Source organism: Eschrichtius robustus, chromosome 3 (assembly GCF_028021215.1).
Source record: "Eschrichtius robustus isolate mEscRob2 chromosome 3, mEscRob2.pri, whole genome shotgun sequence".
NCBI classification, from domain to species: Eukaryota; Metazoa; Chordata; class Mammalia; order Artiodactyla; family Eschrichtiidae; genus Eschrichtius; species Eschrichtius robustus.
Genome location: NC_090826.1, coordinates 138835540 through 138853957, shown reverse-complemented (window position 1 = coordinate 138853957; position 18418 = coordinate 138835540). Strand labels below are relative to the sequence as shown.

The following is an 18418-nucleotide window of genomic DNA, read 5'->3' as shown; positions in this document are numbered from 1 at the left end:
GCGGCATGTGGGATCTTCCCAGACCAGGGCTCGAACCCGTGTGCCCTGCATTGGCAGGCAGATTCTCAACCACTGCACCACCAGGGAAGCCCTAGACTTACTTGACTTTGCCCTTAACCAATTATGTGTTCTTGCGTAAATTGCTTGCCATCTCTCAACTTTCATTTTTATAAAATTAATAGATTAAGATAATAGCTATTTTTTATTCATTATTTACTAATGTCGTTTAGTAGACACTGTTATGTACATTAGCTCATTTACTCACAACCACCTTATGAGGTACTATGTATGTAGCGTTGTCTGCATTTGACAAGAGCAAACTCAGGCTTAGATTAAGCAACTCGTTTGAGTACGCACCTCGTAACGGTAGAGGCCGGCTTCTAAGTCAAGTCTGACTGGTGCTTGCCAGTATCATTGGCTAGTGCCTCTCACTGTGTTGGTTCCATTGGTTCTTCGAGCCTATGAACTTTAGGTCTTTATGAGGGCTTAGGGTCCTCCAGGGTCTTGCAGGGATGCCTGCCTCCGGGTCTGGTAGCAGCCCGAGAACGCGGGGAAGCTTGGGGTTCTGCCGCTGCACTCACCACGCCTCCAGCCTCCAGCTCCGCCGCTGGCCGCCTGCGGGGAGGAGGGGCCGGCGGCCTACCAGTCCCAGCATTCCGCGGGCGCCTACCCTCCCCGCGGAGGTCGCGGTCACGTGGTCAGGGACGGGACGACGTTCTGTTCCGCCGCGTCCGAGGGGTGCAGCCCAGCGTTGTGGAGCAGAAAGAACGCTCGAAGGGCTCTCCTGACATTGACAGTCGACGATTTAAAACCCCGCTAGAATTTGTAAGTAAAATGTGTATACAACTTTTCAATGTTTTAATATTTGATCTGATACCTTCTTTTTAAATATCTTTCAGAAACGGTGCTTCCCCACCCCCACCTCCTTACCGCAAAAACCTTAAACGGAGTAGGTTGGAGGTATATTTTTGTTTTGGAGTGAAAAAAGAGAAACAGAATCGTATAAACGTTAAACAGAATGAGGTGGGAATAAATGTTTGGTTTGGACTTTGAGACGAGAAGCAGAATTCCTATAGGGGTCAAATGTAAACGGGAAATCTACCAGTGCAGGTGTTGATTACTCCCTTTGCCTTCATGCTTAACAGGATCTCATCATTCGTCTTTTTAATCTTTATAAGATAGTGTCCGTGTTCTCCCCCCGCCCCGCCATCCCTCACTTGCCACCCCTGCCTTTTAGCCTTAATGGTGCTAAAAAGAGCGAAGTTTTAAGTTTTAGTAAGACCCTGCAATTACCAATTAATTACATATTATATATGTATTCCCAATTGTATTTCATACCCGAGAAAGTTTACTCCTTTTTCCTTCCTTCAAAAAAGTTTACTTTCTACTTAATCAGTAGTGCTTAATTGTTAGACTTTATACACAGTTCCAGAAATCAGTTAACCTTAATCTGATTCAACACACTGTTTCAATTTTACCTGTCTTTAGGTTTTAAAACACTTTATTTTGGATCTATATGAGAGATCCTTTCCTTGTCTCTGTTAAGAATTAGGGCTGTGGCTGTTATCCATATTTATCAGTTTTGTTTTTCAAGCACAGGATTAGTATATAAATGGTCAGTGGGAAATAATTTAATTTAAAAAGGAACTTACTGGTAGAGGAACTAAAACTGTTCCTGGAAGCCTTTGTGTGGATTAGAACAGTTTGAAAAACTGACATTTGCTGTGAAAACTTTGGGAGTCTCTCCTGAGTAATGCTTATTATGCTGAATGCAGAGCCCAGAACTTGATTACCAGCTTTACTGCTGGTTTATCTAACCATAAGTGACTCATTGAAGCTCTACTTCACTTGTTTTTCTTCCTAGTGTAGAGATAATACTAGCCTGAGAGCTTCTATAATTAACAAATAAAGTAACAAGAATTTAGCTAATTATTTGAGGATTATTGGGTATTTAAATAATGTATAGCGTCTTGTATATAATTTATTTTTGCCTAGGAGGTAATTTTAAACTGTATACCATGGAAATCCACATTTCTCTGAAGTGCCACTTGAATTTCCTGAAGGAAAGTTTGCTCAGAGAAACCTTGTCTGCTTTATGCTGTTTTTCATTTAGAATTTTAATTGTGTTAAAATTTCATTAATAGTCTATATTTTATGATGACTACTGTGTCCCACAAGAGATAAGTCAATATAGTGATTATACTTTATCGTAAGTTTTGCACAGCAAATCAAGCATTTGTGAATAAAGAAAGATGCCTCCAACATTGGTTATGAGCGTAGACTTCAGAGTCAGAGCTGAGTTTGAATTCCTGTTCTGTCACTTTGTGGCTTGGGCAGGTTGCTTTATCTTTCTGAGCCCATTACCTCATCTTTAAAGTGGAGAGTCATAAGGTTATTTGGAATATTAAATGGGTTTAAGGACTCAGTAAGTGGAACCAGTTATTACTAATTGGACTACTTTCTTCTTTACTAATATTAAAGGAAGCGGCACATGGTTTTGATAATCAAAATAGAAAGGAAGAAAATTCACTTAAAATTCCACTACCTGAACAAATCAAATTGTTTTTATTTTTATATACTCTTCTTTAGCCCTTGATCATGGGTGTACATAATGTAAATATAATAACATTTTTGCAGAAAGGCAAATTTAAAACATTAATTTGTAAACTTCTGGGGGTTTTGTTTTAATTATATAAATAGAGCTTTCTGGTTCTGCCTTTATTTTGATCTACTAGTGAAGAAACAGCAGAACTTTCCTTTAGCACAGTCTCCACTTGCTTTTCCCATTCCAAAAAATAAAACGTCTAGTTGCACTTTTACTTAACAGTTCAAATAATAATAAACACATCCTGAGACTTCCTTTGTGCCCCCATAGCCGTAAGTGCTGCACATTATCACTTTAACCCTCATAATGCTTATTTCATCTGGGTAGTTATTCCATTTTGTGGTTAAGAAAACCAGGGAAATAGGGCAGAGTTCACCAAGTCAGGTGCTGGAACAGTCATTCAGGCCTAGGCAGTCTGATTTCAGAGGACTGTGCTGCGAGGATTTCATATTTATAGATTCACTATATGGATGTTGAGTCATATATGTAGGCAGGAGATGATCCTGCAGGGTGACTTACAACTTCTTTGTATAAGAGTAACAGTATTTGTACTTTATAACTACCATGATCACCACATGTAAAAAAAATTTTGTAGGAAAACAAAGGAGAGTAGGGAAGTGTTCAGTGCCTTAACAGATGAGGCATTCACCTATAGTTTTATTAGTTGTGGCAGTAAAAATATAATTTATGCACAAGTTATTAAGAGTAAATTTTCCAAAAAAAAAAAAAGTAAATTTTCCCTTTTTTTATTAGGGATAAACATAGTAAACATAGGGTTTATAGTGATGGAAAGCTAACTCTTCTTCATTAAAGCAGTGTTTCGTAAGTGTTTCTTAAATTTTATAGGGAGCATCAGAATCATCTTGTGAGCCTGTTAAAACAAATTCCTGCACCAGACCCTCAAAGATTCTAGTCTGGTAGGTCTGGGGTGGGGCCCAAGAGTTTGCATTTCTAATAGGTTCCCAGGTGATGCTAATGATTTCCAGCTAATGAGTTTAGTAAGGAAACAAATAATAGTGGGGGTTGTCCAAATTGTTGGCCCCATGGTGAAACCCCAGTAGCAATGAGCACCCAGGTCTTGTTTTTAAACACTATCCTCTGATAAAAGGAACTAGAATTTTTTTTTTTTTTTTTTGAGAAGTACTTGATTCCAGGTCTAAGTCAGGGAAAATACAAGGTGAGCCTGGAACATCTTGTGGTGCTTGAAATTAAGTAAATGCTCAAAAAGGTTTGGGAGCTTGTTGAAAGGACACAGGAGCAACTTGAAGGAGCTTGATGGCCAAAGTTGGAATAACCTGAGTAATAAAATGAGTAATGGTAGTACTGGATTTTAACCCATAGAATAAAGTAAGTGGCCATGAGTCCATACTGACATAGTTGATAAATAAATAGGATTCAAGAAGGGACAGCTCTTTCTTAGAGAAGAATTCCAATGAGTAAACATGGTAAAAAGGAAACAGAAAATCACTATTAGACAAACAGCTGCGTAGTAATTATTGCAGATAAAATCTACCTATAATACTGGTAGGTGAAAGTTTGAGGAAAATCAGGGTATTTGCATAGTCTCAAAGTATCTCCCCAAGATAATTATTAGCTACAAAGGAAAAATAATAACTTTACAGTGGAGATACCGTGTTATAACCAACTGATTGAGGTTAACATCACCAGTAATAAAACATACAGACATCATGACCCCAGTGATATGATGCACTTAGAAGGACTCAACATCATTTCTGTGGTGTTATTCTTGCCAAAAATGCATAAACTCTTTATCTTTTTACTCACAAATTGAGGGACATTCTACAAAATAACTGGCCAGTACTTTTTTCAAAAGTGTCAAGGTCACAAAGACCAGGAAAGGTCACAAAAGATAATTTAGAGACAGAAACTGTCACAGATTGGAGACTCAGGAGAATTGACAACTAAATGCAGTGGGGGAATCCCAGATTGGACTGTGGAACAGAAAAGGGACATTAGTGGAGAAACGGGTAAAATTTGAGCAGTCTGTAGTTTAGTTAATTGACTTGTACCAATGTTAATTTCTTGGTTTTGTAACTGTATTTTATGAGATGTTGACTTTAGGAGAAACTGGGTAAAGGATATAAGGAACTCTCTGCACTATTTTTGCAACTTTTCTACAAGTTTAAAATTAGTTCAAAATAAAACGTTTAATAAAAATGTGCTGGCTTCTTGTAGATACTAAAGATGATTAGAAGAGTTGAGCTAAAACTGGGAATCAGTTATGCCACCCACTGTTGGAAATCGTAGCAAACTCTTTGATCTTTGTGTGTTGCTTTTTGCCTTTGCGTGGGTCAGCCTAAACCTGAAATACAAATCAAGGGAGTTGGGAGGGAGTAAGAAGGGTAAGAAGGAAAGGAAGACTTTCTATCCTCAGAAAAAATTTATCTCTGAACTGCTCCAGGCATCCAGTCCCTGTATAAGAAACAGTTCCCTAAGAAAGTAAGTGGAGTGCTTTTTGTTTCTAGTTTTTAGTACTTTCTCAACCTCCCTTTCAAAAATATGGAATAAGTACTATTTAGTGAAAACACTGGGAAATGAGTGGGAAATCTTGAAAATAATAATCCTGGCATATTATGACAGTGGATATGGTGCAGAGGCGTGGGCAAGACTTAGATACTTAGTTTTCAACACAGACACAAATAGCTGGTACAAGTATAGAAATACCTAACCTTAGCACTAGGTCTCACTGTTGAAAACTGCATATTAACTAAAGGTTTGGCTGCTGGTGTTTTAAATTGAAACTGTAGGTAGAATTTGAACCATGGACTTTTGTCCATTAGGGCAAAGTAGATTGAAATGCACCAGTAAATTTCTAAACCAGTTGTTCCCCTTTATGGAATGCCAGCAATGCACAGCACACACCTGTTACGTTTGTCAGTTCCTTATTTTTTTTTTATTTTTGGCTGTGCTGCAAGGCTTGTGGGATCTTAGTTCCCCAACCAGGGATTGAACCCAAGTCCTTGACAGTGAGAGCTCGGAGTCCTAACCACTGGACTGCCAGGGAGTTCCCTGTTTCTCAACTTCTGGGTGACTCAAGATCATATTTTTTGTTTGGCTTATCTATTTTCGTAAGAGGGAACAGTGTGTGTGCTAAACAGTGTTGAAGATTGTGCCTTCTCTCTGTGATCTCAAGACTTTGCCAAATTAAAAGTAGTTCCTCACAAAACAGGCTGAAAACGTTTTTCAGGAGCATGTATTTTCATAATATATTTTAAGCAAAGAATTATTTTAGATTATGTGAATTTAAAAAGAAGAGTGATTCTTTTTTTTCATACTCTTTAATCTCCCAACATCTAAATTCAGAACTAGTTAATGAAATATGAAGTTCTTGAGATTTCACTTCGTATATGAAACTTATCAGAGAAGCTGTCTCATACAAAAAATAGTTTTGATTATTGAATAGTGTTAGAATAAATTATTCCATGGGAGAAAATATTTAAAATGGATACGCAAGAAAATTTAGAGCATTTATATTTTTTCTATGTGTCTGTTCTTTTGATTTTATATATCATATGAGGACTTGGCTGAGGCTGAAGTTTAAGTGATATGTTTGCCTGGAGAAGTCATCCCAGTCCTGACTCAATCTGAAACTTATATTATCCTATCACTAAAAAGAACAAGAGGGACTTCCCTTCTGGCACAGTGGATAGGACTCCGAGCTCCCAATGCAGGGGGCCCAGGTTCGATCCCTGGTCAGGGAACTAGATACCACATGCATGCCACAACTAAGGAGCCCACCTGTCACAACTAAGACCCAGTGCAACCAAATAAATAAATAAATAAAAAGAACAAGAGAATTTTTGTTTATCAGAGGCAGATTTGAGCTAGCTTACTAACGTCCATTCAGGAAATAGCGAAGAATGATACAGACTCAATATTTAGAGAGATACAGACTCAATATTTAGAGATGATAATTATTTAATATGTATTAAGCTGCCATCATTAGTAGTGTAAATTTCACTGGTTTAAATAGAACTGCATTTTCTGTTTTGATGTTAAAGTGCTTATTTTCTAAATTTTCCTCTAATAAATCTGCAGGAAGAATCTTAAATTTGCTTTAGTTCTCATACACAAGAAGTCTGATCTGGGAAGTTCCCTGTTGGTTCAGTGCTTAGGAGTTGGCACTTTCACTGCCAAGGCCCAGGTTCAATTTCTGGTCGGGGAACTAAGATCCCATGAGCCACGCAACGCAGCCAAAAAAAAAAAAAAAAAAAAAAAATCTGATAGAAAATATTTGTGAAAAAAAATTCAGAAAGTTCCAAAAAGCGAAACTTGAACTTGCTGTGCTCTGGCAGCTATTTACATAGCATTTACATTATATTAGGTATTATAAGTAATCTTGAGATGATTTAAAGTATACAGCAGGATGTGCATGGGTTATATGCAGATACTACGCCATTTTATGTAAGGGACTTGAGTGTCCGTCTGGTCCGTGCATTTTGGTATCTGTGGGTGGTCCTGGAACGAATCCCCCACTGATACTGAAAGATGACTGTATAGCATTTATGTGGTAGGGAAGCCCTTTAAATTTGTTTTTTGCCCACTGTTGTTGGCTGCAAGGTTCGCTTGAAGATAAGGACATTCCAACTTCTGTGGGCCTTCCTGAATTTCCTGTGATCTCTACAGGCAATCTTTTTATATCCATTGAAAAGCCCGTAGTCTTTACCTAAAGCATTGGTTCCAATCTGGATTCCCTGGACATCTGGAAGCTCTGTAAGATTTTTCTCTCTGTATGTATAGAATTTGGCATTGGGCCTAGTACATGGTGGTTTCCTCAATAACTTAAACAATAATCAGTTGAGTAATGGTGGTTCCCAAGGTATTTTTTGCATTTCTACAAGCCTAGTGGTAATCATACATTTACCTCAAATCAACCACTTTTGACTTAAGCTAATGAAGTTGAGGAAGGAAGCAAATCCAGAATAGCTGAAATCTCTCTGACTTTATGTTATAGGCATTTTGAATATTATCTGTAATTTAAAATATTGAAAATTTCTAAATCAGGGCTATTAACACTAGTTTTTTTCTTTTTATTAGAAGTTCTGATTGGCAGATCTACATGTCTAATTAATAAAATGAGAAAACGAAGTTATTACAAGAATGGTAGTTGTTCAGGGATCCTTCCACATTGAGATCTGGGGAGGGGGGGTGCCAGGAATAAAAATTGCCTTTGATGGTAGAATGATTAGGAACCATTCATGCTCAATGGTTCTGAACCATTTCAGATTCCTTTGGGAATCTAAAAGTGTATACAGTTGACCTTTGAACAACACAGTTTGAATTGTGTGGGTCCACTTACATGCAGATTTTTTTCAACAATAAATATTTCAGTACTACACGGTCTGTGGTTGATTGAATCCGAGGATGCAGAACGATGGCTACAGAGGAACTGCATATGCGAAGGGCTGACTGTAAGTTACATGCAGATTTTTGATTACTTGAGGGTTGGCACCCCTAACCCCCACGTTGTTCAAGGATCAGCTGTACTCTCTTTCCAGAAAAAAATGCACATGTGTACATAAAAAATTTTATGTGTAATTTCAGGGGATTTAGGACTCCCTGAAACGTATCCTGGATTTTTGTGTGTGAAAGTGGAAAATTATGGGAGAGAGTTTCTCCCACCCCCACTTTAATATAATACGCACAATTGAAGAGTATCCTGTAGCTTTGCAAATAGCTTATGAAAGGGTTTTCTAAAACTTAACAGTCACTGCTTCAGAAAGGCAGTATCTTATAGTGGTTAAGAGTACAGGCTCTGGAACCAATCTTCTTGAATTCAAATACTGATTTATCTACAAAGACCTGTGTGACTCTGGGCAAGTTGCTCAACCTCTCTTCCTATAACTATAGAGTGGATTATTGTAAGAATTACATGAGTTAATACATGTAAAATGTATTACATGTATTAGAACAGATAGTGACGCTCAATAAGTATTAGCTATTGTTATTAAGTATTATTATCTTGGGGACTTCCCTGGTGGTCCAGTGGTTAAGACTCTGCAATTCCACTGTAGGGGGGTTGCAGGTTCAATCCTTGGTCGGGAGCTAAGATACCGGTATGCTCTGTGCACGGCCAAAAAAAAAAAAAAAGTATTATTATTTCAGAGATGGGAGTTTTTCTGTTGAATATCTGGCCAAGTGAGGTTCTTTGGGCTTCATCTTGCCTGGAAGGAGGGTACTTTTTTTCTAATTTGCACAAAGGCACCATATGAAAAAAGAAAGTCCTGTACACAGATGCATGCCTTTATGGAGTATGCCAAGATAAACTTTCTTCTCCATTAGGTAGCCTAATGGAAAAATTAATTCCATTAATTAACATTAGGTAAGCCTCTTCTACCTTATTTCTTTTTTCTTTCCATAGAGATTTTTTTTTAGTTGAAGTATAGTTGATTTACAATATATTTTCTGTTACTTTATTTCCATGAAGAGATAGTTGCTTCCAATATTATGAGAAAAACAAAGATCCATGTCTTTCTGTAGAACTCCTCTTTTCCTCAGTCACCCACTTTGCCTCTGAGCAGAGTAACTGCTCCTGGTCTTCTTGTCCACAGTGTGAAAGTTGGTTTTGCTGCTATTTTCCACTCTACTCTTTTTTTAATTATAAAATATTGAATAGAGATTGGGATTAACATATACACACTACTATATATAAAATAGATAACTAATAAGAACCTACTGTATAGCACAGGGAACTAACTCTTTTCAGTACTCTGTAATGATCTATTTGGGAAAAGAATCTAAAAAAGAGTGGATATATGTAGATGTATAACTGATCCACTTTGCTGTACACCTGAAACTAACACAACATGTAAATCACCTGTACTCCAATAAAAATTAAAAGTTAAAAAAAGTAAAAACGAAGACAGAAGTAGAAAAATAAATATTGAATAGAGATTATGTAAACTATTATGATTTATGATGCATTCTTGTACCTTCAAAGAAAAAATGTTTACAATTATCTTTGAAATACTCTGTATGCCTTTCCCGATCCCATTCCCTTCCCTATCCCATCAAAGGTAATAGTTATCCTTGTACTTATCCTTTTCTTTTTAGCTTTATTGCATATTTATTCCTAAGCAATATATTGAAACTTCATGTAAATGGAAACTATATAAGAGAGTGAGTATGTGTGTATTCTTCTGCTACTTGCTCTTTATATTTCAGCTCAATATTATATTCTTGAGTTTCATCTATGTCTGTGTGGGAATACCTCAATTTTTTTTATCCATTCTACTGTCTTGGGCATTTTGGTTGTTATTTTGCTGTTATACAAAGAACTACCATGAATATTTTTATTCATGTTTTTAAATAAATGTGTAATTTTCTCTAGGGTAGTTACCTGAGAGTGGAATTACTGAGTTATAGGAAATGCACATCCTCAGCTTTATTTGATAATGCCAAATTAATTCCAAAAGTGCTTATACTAATTTATGCTCCTAGTGTTAGGGTATAAGGATTCAAATTACTCTATAGTCTCGCTATTTATTCATTCAAGAAATGTTTATTGGGTATGTACAGCAGTAAATAAAAACAAAACACCCTACTCTTGGAGTTTAGGTTTTAGTAGAGACAAATAGCTAAAATATTTAATATCAAAATGGTACATGTTTTATGGGAAAAAAAAGTAAAGAAGAGGAGGGGATATTATCTCACTGCTCTCAGAGCCATATGGGGATTAGAGACTAAGAGGATGAAGTATAACCAGGAAGCTCTGGGCTGCATGTGGTGATTGACATAAAAAGAGGTACAGTATGATGAGATTGGTTGGTCCTCAGGCTTTCAAGCAGATAATGGTAGTGAAGCTTGTGAGGGTGAGGTGGGGGGGGCGGGGTAGTTCGAGAATCTTGCCAGGAGTATTTTCAGGAAGGAATGAGTTAGGAGGCTGGTAATAGGTGATCTTATTCTGAGCATTTAGTGCTTTGGAGCCCTGTTTTGACTCCCCTCTTGCCCACTGTGGTTTGGAGGATGAGGGGAGGGGTGGTCTTGTCTGGAACATATGGAACACTAGATTTCTCTTGATTCAGGAATACTTGGAGCTCTAGTGCTTGCTTAACTCTTGAAGATGGAGAAATGAAGTTTGGGGGAAGGCCATCCTTCATTCTGAGCATTTGGAGCTTAGGGAATGGAGCTTTAGCCAACAGATGTGGAGTTCGAGGGGAGGGTAGTCTTGCCTAGAGTATATAGAGCCCACATTGTCAAACTTGTTAATTTTTGCCAGTCTGGTGGATGTGAAATACAGTATCTTGTTGTGGTTTTAATTGAATTTCCCCTTTTCTTTCTAAAACCCCAAAATTCTATACCTTTTCAATGTCAGACTTAGTCATATAACTTTACTACTAACTTCTGTGATAAACCCCACGATCATGTGGTTTTTATTCATCATCTGTTTGTTTCATGTACTAGACACCCAAGATTTCCCAGTTCAACAACTGAAACTTTTACTGTAGTGGCTCTTGACAGTAGACCCTCAGGGAAATCTGTTATACCCTATGTTGTCACACAAAGGTCAGGAACCCTACTTTCTGTTCACTCTGCCTGAGGAGCTGAATTGGTAATCTTCATGCATACTTTGTCACCTAACCTCAAAAAACACATCAGTGTATCTACACTGATTCTATCCCACCCCATCCGGGGCTCCCATCAAACTATCGGCCCCAGGTTGCAGCACTGGCAGAGGCTGCTCTTCAGTTGTCTTTTAAAGTTGCCATTTTAAAATCTGAGAATCACAGCTGCTATTGATAGTCTGTAAGGAAAATGCTTTGGCTGATCACAGCTAAGGGTATATAACTCCCTCTGCTTTTCAGGCTATATCTTTATACAGTTTTAACATTCACATCTTCCCCAGTGTCCCTTAGTGCTCTCACAGGATCAGGCCTCAGAATTCACAAAAGAACACTGGAGAAAGGCAGACTATATATTGTGCTCTGGTGATCTGTGGCACTCCCTAGGTGCCTGTCTAGTTGTTCCATGCATCCTGCTCTACCCTACCTTGTTTACTTGTTACATTCAGTGTCATGAAGGAGTGCAAAGATGATGAAAGCATCTGTAAATTCCAACTGATTTACTATATATTTTCCAAGAATAGCTCAGGACTGTGCCTTAATTGCCTTCTTAAACTTAAAATGTATATGAGCCTATAAAGACAGATGTGGGCAATGAGACATGTCCCTTGTGGTTTCTTTTTCAGCCTTCAAAAGGATTTCATCCAGCTTCCTATGGTTAGTTATTAAGAATATTATCTAATAATTTTGTAAGTTTTCCCTGCATGGATTGAAGTCTGTTTTAGAAGGCTGTCACCATTGTTAACGTTATCCCACCCATTATGGGAGAACTATATATATGGCACCCATTTCACAGAAGAGAGACAAGAAATCTCAAAGTTTTACCATGTTAAACATGATTATACAGACCTTATTATTCCCAAAGTGCAAAAGGAGTAGGAAAAAAATATATAGTCCTAAAAACAAAAATTAAGCTAGTACAAACCTTAAATGAACCAAAATCCTCCCTGTTGCCCAATCAAGCATAAGAATAACTCCCAACAGATAAATTGGTTTGAACCCATATGAAGTTGTTATGGGGAAACCCATGAGACAATTCTCACCCACCTTGACTGACCCAAATGATTTCCAAATGCATGTTTCTAATAATATTGTGAGCAACTCAAAGCCCATATGAGTCGTCTGAAGTTTTATTATTTACAGGTATGTGAAGCATTCCCAGACCCTTCAACCAACTCAACAGCAGCTACTTCCCTGTGACTGGGTCCTGATTAAGGTCCTCCCAAGAAAGACTTCATTGGATCCACGCTCAAGAGGACTCTGCCAGGTTTTCCTGACCCCTCTACATCGCTATAAAGTGCCAAGGCCTTAAGACTTGGGACGTGTATTACAACGGCAAGAGTGCCAGCGCCCACCAAAGACCCATTGGACCTGTCAGCTCCTCTGTTTCACCAAGCAGACATAATAACTTACCAGCAAAGCAGAGTAAGCCAGATGCCTCTGCATGATACCACCAGCTGATAACACACAAGAAAAAATAATTAACTTAGACTAGAACCCTATGTTTTCTTGAGAAGCTGGGATTTAAAGGGGCTATTCTGAGATCTGTGCTGCTAGTAAGTGACTGATAACATAGACTGGATCAGTCCCTGAGTTCAGAGACTGGGTTGCAAGTGAGTGAAAAATAGACAACGAAATCTTGAAGAATTGCACGGAGGTGCAAGCCAAATTTTACCCTCTCCGAGTAATGGTGGTTGGACTGAGAAAGTGCTAAACCAAACCTGTAATAGGACTGGTTGTTTGGGTGTTTCTCTTTATCATTGTTGCCTCTTACAGTTACATTGCTTTCTGTGTTGTCTCTCTAGGTCCCAATGTTCTCAGATAATTCACATTGCCCTGACTGTGGACAGCAATGGTTCCCTAGTTTAGAACTAGGCCATTGGTTGTACCAAACTGAACTGGTTGAGAATGAATGTTACCAAGTATTCTTAGACCGTATTAACAGAGCTGATTATTGCCCTGAGTGTTATCCTGATAATCCTGCTAATAGAAGCCTTGTTCTTCCTTGGTCTTTCCCACTTGAGTGGGCTCCCCAAAATCTTACCAGGTGGACCTTTGAAAAAGCTTGCCACCCATTTCTTCTGGGTCCTCCACTGGTTAGAAAAAGGATACATGACTCTAGAGTTGCTGGTTTTAACCCTGCATTACAGTTAATCCTGACCAGAACAGACAAAACCTTGAACAAAAAACTTGGCCAAAGCAAATAACTTTTGAAACAGTCAAAATCATGGAGACTCTAGAGGGTTTTGTACTAGTAGCCCAAGGAAGATGGAAAAATGACTCCTTTCTATATCTGATCCAGACTGTCACTGCTCTGGGAAACTGCTTAAATTGTTGTTGGATCTGCTTCCAGGGTCTGTGCATCTCTTCTTCAGCATGAATTTAATCAGTATTCCAAGCCAGATTGTTCATCTAGAACCTGACTAATCCATATTTCCTATGTTTTGGAATTAGCTTACTCCTAAAAATCTCCACAGCCTAATTATTGACGTTATTATGACACAGTAGTCCTGGAGGAGAAGCCCCATACTGTGTGTACTTTCATTATATTCTAGTGATAACTTTTGTGGGAAAGCATCCTTGTAGCTGAATTCTAGATTATTCCAGTAAAACAACTAGACATTTTAATAATAAACTATATTGTTCTAAATTCCACCTCTTAAATATTAATCAGTGATAATTATATATATATATATATATAAAATTTATTCATATATAACCATTTATTCATCATTGGCTCTATTTAGCTCATCCTCAGTGTGGCTATGACGTTATCGATAACTGGTCACTGTCAGAGAAATCACATTCAATCAGCACCTATATAGGTGACAATAAAAACATGCAGAAATGCCTCTGTCTACACCTCCTTGGCTCTACATGAGCAAAGACTATCCTGTCTTTGTGGTGACTGAACTTAGAATGTCCTCCCCTGGCAATGGAAAAGTACCTGTCCTAGGAGATAGGTGACAAAAGGAGTTACCCAGCTTGACTCCATATATATTATGAACAGTTTAGGGGAAGCATTTTTCTTAGAACTAAGAAGGTCTTACCTGACATTGGCCTCATTCTGGCCTTCACGTGTTCATAAGAATCATGGAAATAGAGTTCAGGTTAAGAAACTTAGAAAAAGCAGTTGAAAACATCTCAGAGGCCACTGAACAATTTAAAAATTCCACTTAAGATTCTAGATAATCCAGTGCTTGTGTAGCAACTCAACAATGTTCTCAAGGCCCCGGGTTCTTTCTATCTTTCCCCTCTGGGATCTTTATCATATTGGCTTTTTGTCCTCATAGTTCTCACCGAGTACAATGTAGCTTGTTGCTGCTCCAGACATTTCAATCCCAATGAAAGGCTGGAAGTAAGGAGCAAAAAGCTTTCTCCTTTCAAGTCTGTGTCTTTTATTTGGGAAGAAGATCTTTCCCAAAAGTCCCTCACAGATTTTTTCTTACATCTCATTACAGCAAGGATTTTTCCTTACATCCTTGATTCACAAAGGAGCCTGGGAAACCTGGCAGAGGGGAATGGAGTTGCACTGCCTGGGTAGGACACATTGTCTCCCCTAATAAAATCAGGGCTCTTTTAGGAAGGAGGAAGTAAGGAATGAATGGCTGTTTGTATGCAACAAATCATGCCTGCCACATGTTAAAAAGTCACTTGTTAGTCTGCTTAAAGAATGTACCCCAGAGATCTGCCCTGTATCTGCCTTATGTCTGTCATGATGGAAGTTCTCTTCTGTTCTATTGCTGAATAAACTGTGTGGACTGCTAAATTGAGTGAAGACTAATCAGTTTATCATTTACCATTGGTTAAGAACTACACTATCCTAAAGCTCTTTCTAAAAAGTGAAAATTTACTTTGAGGTATTGCTTTTGAGGATGGTGTTATGATCAATATTATTGTCTCCTAAACTTTTTCAGACACATACCAAAAAACACCACATATGTGCAATTTTAAATATCGGCAAAATAGAGAAAGGGTCTTTGTTTTTGTTTTAAACAATTTCATTCTTAAATAGTAAGGACATATTAAATGGATTTATACAATTGATTTTCAAATGAGTGCCTGGGTGAGCTTGTCAGAAATGCAAATTTTCCGATCTTATAGAAATTTTAATTCCTTAGGTTGCTTGTGGGGCCCAGGTAGCTACATTTCACAAATAGTGCCTCAGGAGATTCTTATGCAGGTACTCTATGAACTATACTTTGAGAAATACCATAGCAGCATATGCAGGGTATTTAGTTATCTGGCTTAAAAGAATAGGAACTGAGTACTCTTATTAATACTGTAAGGTAGTGATAGTTATTGTACTTTGCCAGTGACATATAAAGAGGTTTCACATCAAAGTGAAGGTCACTGCTGATATTTCAGGTTATAACTCAGTCATTTTTCTCAACTGTTTGTGAGGAGGGCTCTACTGTAGCCCTCCTCAAAAACAGTTCTGTGTGGTGTCATTATAAGGTATGTGAGTATACAAGCAAGAGAAAAGAATCAAAAATACTGATTTTAATATTACATTAAGAAGGGTACTTTGCCTTCATACATGATTATCATCACATACCTGATATATGGTCAGCTCTCAGAACTGACATCATGGGGTAGAGTTCATAAAATTGAGCAAGGGAGAAAATTTAGAAAGCTTTGTAGCTTTTCAGCTTTGGTCTTTTTAAGTATGACTTTACTTGGCTTAAAATATTGCAGATTATTCTAAAATACTCTACTTCATAGTTATGAATAATGAATTTTAAAGTATAAGTGTATTCTTAAAATTCTCATGAGAATTGATCCACTGTTTTGGATTATATGAGCTATATTAATCTCTACTTCCGTACTGTAGGAGAGTTGATAATAATTACTTACACGTAATGGTGGCCATTTCTAGACTTCTAGAACTACTCTCTGTTATTTTAATGCAGACCTAGGAGTGGACGTTTAATGGAAATTGTGCTGGGGCAACTGGAAAGTACCTACTAAAGCAGAGTCTGTCTTGAGTTGTGCGTGACTAAGTTAAGATTCATCTCTAAGTTGTAGGAGAAGGTAGCCCAGGCAGACAGGCACGCAAGAAAGAATTCCATGACATCCAAAGAGTATGTGGCAATCAGCAGGATACAGATATCTGTAAAAGTGAGTTGAGCCATACCCCTTCTATCTCTTCAGTCTCCTCTGGCAGCCCTTGAGTCTCCATGGAAGCTTGGGAACATAGCTTGAAAACTACTTGTTATAGAGGAAAAATAATAGCCTTGGAGCCAGTTGACCTAGGTTTGTCTTCTGATTCTGGCACTATTAAATGACCTTGGGCATTTTAACCTTTCTGTATCCAGTTTCTTGATCTGTGAAATAGGTTATGTAATAATACCTACCTCATACTGTTGTGAGGTTTAAATGTGATAACCTATGTCAATCATATGGCATGTAGTCCATCTTTAGGACTAGGAAGGGTATAAGAGAATGAGGCAGAAGTTAGAACTAGGGATAAGGTAGAGTCTTAGTTTTAGAACAGGGATTAAATCCAATTGTTAGAACTTGATGCTGAATTATTGAAAACTTCTTAAATCCTTCCTGGTGAAGGACAAGATTAATCTTTGGACTGAGGTCGATCCTGTAATTATGTGTGTCAAATGGTCTTAGATGTAAAGATTAAGAGGCCTGGTGGGATGAATGACCCAAGGCAAATCCTTGTCACATTTTTTAGGCCCATTTATAATCATAATTGTGGCAGATGTAGTTGCTACATGATTTATTATATCACTTGAGACTTTCACAACACCAAAATAAGCAATTTGAGAAAAGTTGAAGAATATGTGCAAATTTACCCAGGTCATATGTGCTAGAGTCACAATTCAAATGTAGAATGAGGATGCCTTATAGTATGTTTACAATTTTTTTTTTTTAACTAGTTGTGTGTTCTTGGGTAAGATTCTTAACATCTCTATATCTCAGTTTCCTTATCTGTAAAATAGAAGGAATATTAATAGTCCATACATCATAAGATTGAGGTTTCCAGGATGGAGTAGGTTGGGTGAGGTCCTACTGCTTTCCCAGCTCTGATTTTGTTCTCATGGGTAGCTTTTCTTTGTCCTATCTCTTCTCAACTGGATATGACAAAATGTATAGGAGGCTGTGGTTGAAGTGTGCCTCTGTAACATAAGTTCATTGTGTGTGGGCTCAGAGTTACCATTACAGGCCTTTCCTTTTTTTTGTTTTCTTTTGAATTTTATTTTATTTATTTTTTTATACAGCAGGTTCTTATTAGTTATCCATTTTATACATATTAGTGTATATATGTCAATCCAATCTCCCAGTTCATCATACCACAGGTCTTTTGATTCTTACTTTTCCTCACAGAAGCTAATATATTTTATTTTATTACTCATTTAAAAAATATATTAACATCAATCATATAGAAAAGTGCAGGAAATAACATTCACCTATGTACCCAGATCTAAAATACATTAACATAGGAAAGATATCCCATGCTCTTGGATTGGAAAAATTAATATTGTTAAAATGGCCATACTATCCAAAGCAATCTACAAATTTAATGCGTTCCCTATCAAATTACCCATGACATTTTTCACAGAAATAGAACAAATAATCCTAAAACTTATATGGAACCATAGAAGACCCAGAATTGCCAAAGCAATCCTGAGGAAAAAGGGAAAAGCAGAAGGCATAACCCTCCAGACTTCAGATGATACTACAAAGCTACAGTAATGAAAATGGCATGGCATTGGCACAAAAACATATATGGATCAATGGAACAGAATAGAGAGCCCAGAAATAAACCCACACACCTATGGTCAATCTTCAACAAAGGAGGCAAGAATATACAATGGGAACAAGACAGTCTCTTCAGCAAGTGGTGTTGGAAAAGTTGGACAGCCACATGTAAATCAATGAAGTTAGGACACACCCTCATACCATACAGAAAAATAAACTCAAAATGGCTTAAAGACTTAAACATAAGACATGACACCATAAAACTCCTAGAAGAGAACATAAGCAAAACATTCTGACATAAATCATACCAGTGTTTTCTTAGGTCAGTCTCCCAAGGCAATAGAAATAAAAACAAAAATAAACAAATGGGACCTAATTAAACCTACAAGCTTTTGTACAGCAAAAGAAACCATAAACAAAACGAAAAGACAACCTACAGACTGGGAGAAAATATTTGCAAATGATGCAACTGACAAGGGCTTAATTTGCAGAATATACAAACAGCTCATACAAC

The 18418-nt window shown here is 37.5% G+C and overlaps 2 protein-coding genes across 5 annotated transcripts in view; both read left to right on the top strand.

Annotated features, from left to right (window-relative positions):
• TOR1AIP2 (torsin 1A interacting protein 2) overlaps positions 1 to 18418 on the top strand; it is a 43134-nt gene that overhangs the window by 4054 nt on the left and 20662 nt on the right. The window contains exons 1-2 of one of the 3 annotated variants that reach the window (XM_068541340.1): positions 754 to 825; positions 7958 to 8037. The exons of 1 other annotated variant lie outside the window; for it this stretch is intronic. The gene's annotated coding sequence lies outside the window, so the exon portion shown is untranslated. Of the gene's footprint in view, positions 1 to 734; positions 826 to 7957; positions 8038 to 18418 lie in introns of those variants that run through there. One more of the 3 variants, XM_068541339.1, reaches the window with a different exon arrangement.
• LOC137762867 (torsin-1A-interacting protein 2) lies at positions 708 to 14960 on the top strand. 2 transcript variants are annotated; one of them, XM_068541342.1, is made up of 2 exons: positions 708 to 825; positions 12331 to 14960. In XM_068541342.1, exon 2 carries the CDS (start codon positions 12999 to 13001, stop codon positions 13392 to 13394), a length of 396 nt encoding a protein of 131 aa, XP_068397443.1. In that variant the 5' UTR covers positions 708 to 825; positions 12331 to 12998; the 3' UTR covers positions 13395 to 14960. The 2 variants fall into 2 exon arrangements, with proteins under 2 accessions (XP_068397443.1, XP_068397444.1); XM_068541343.1 differs by lacking the exon at positions 708 to 825 and adding an exon at positions 7958 to 8037.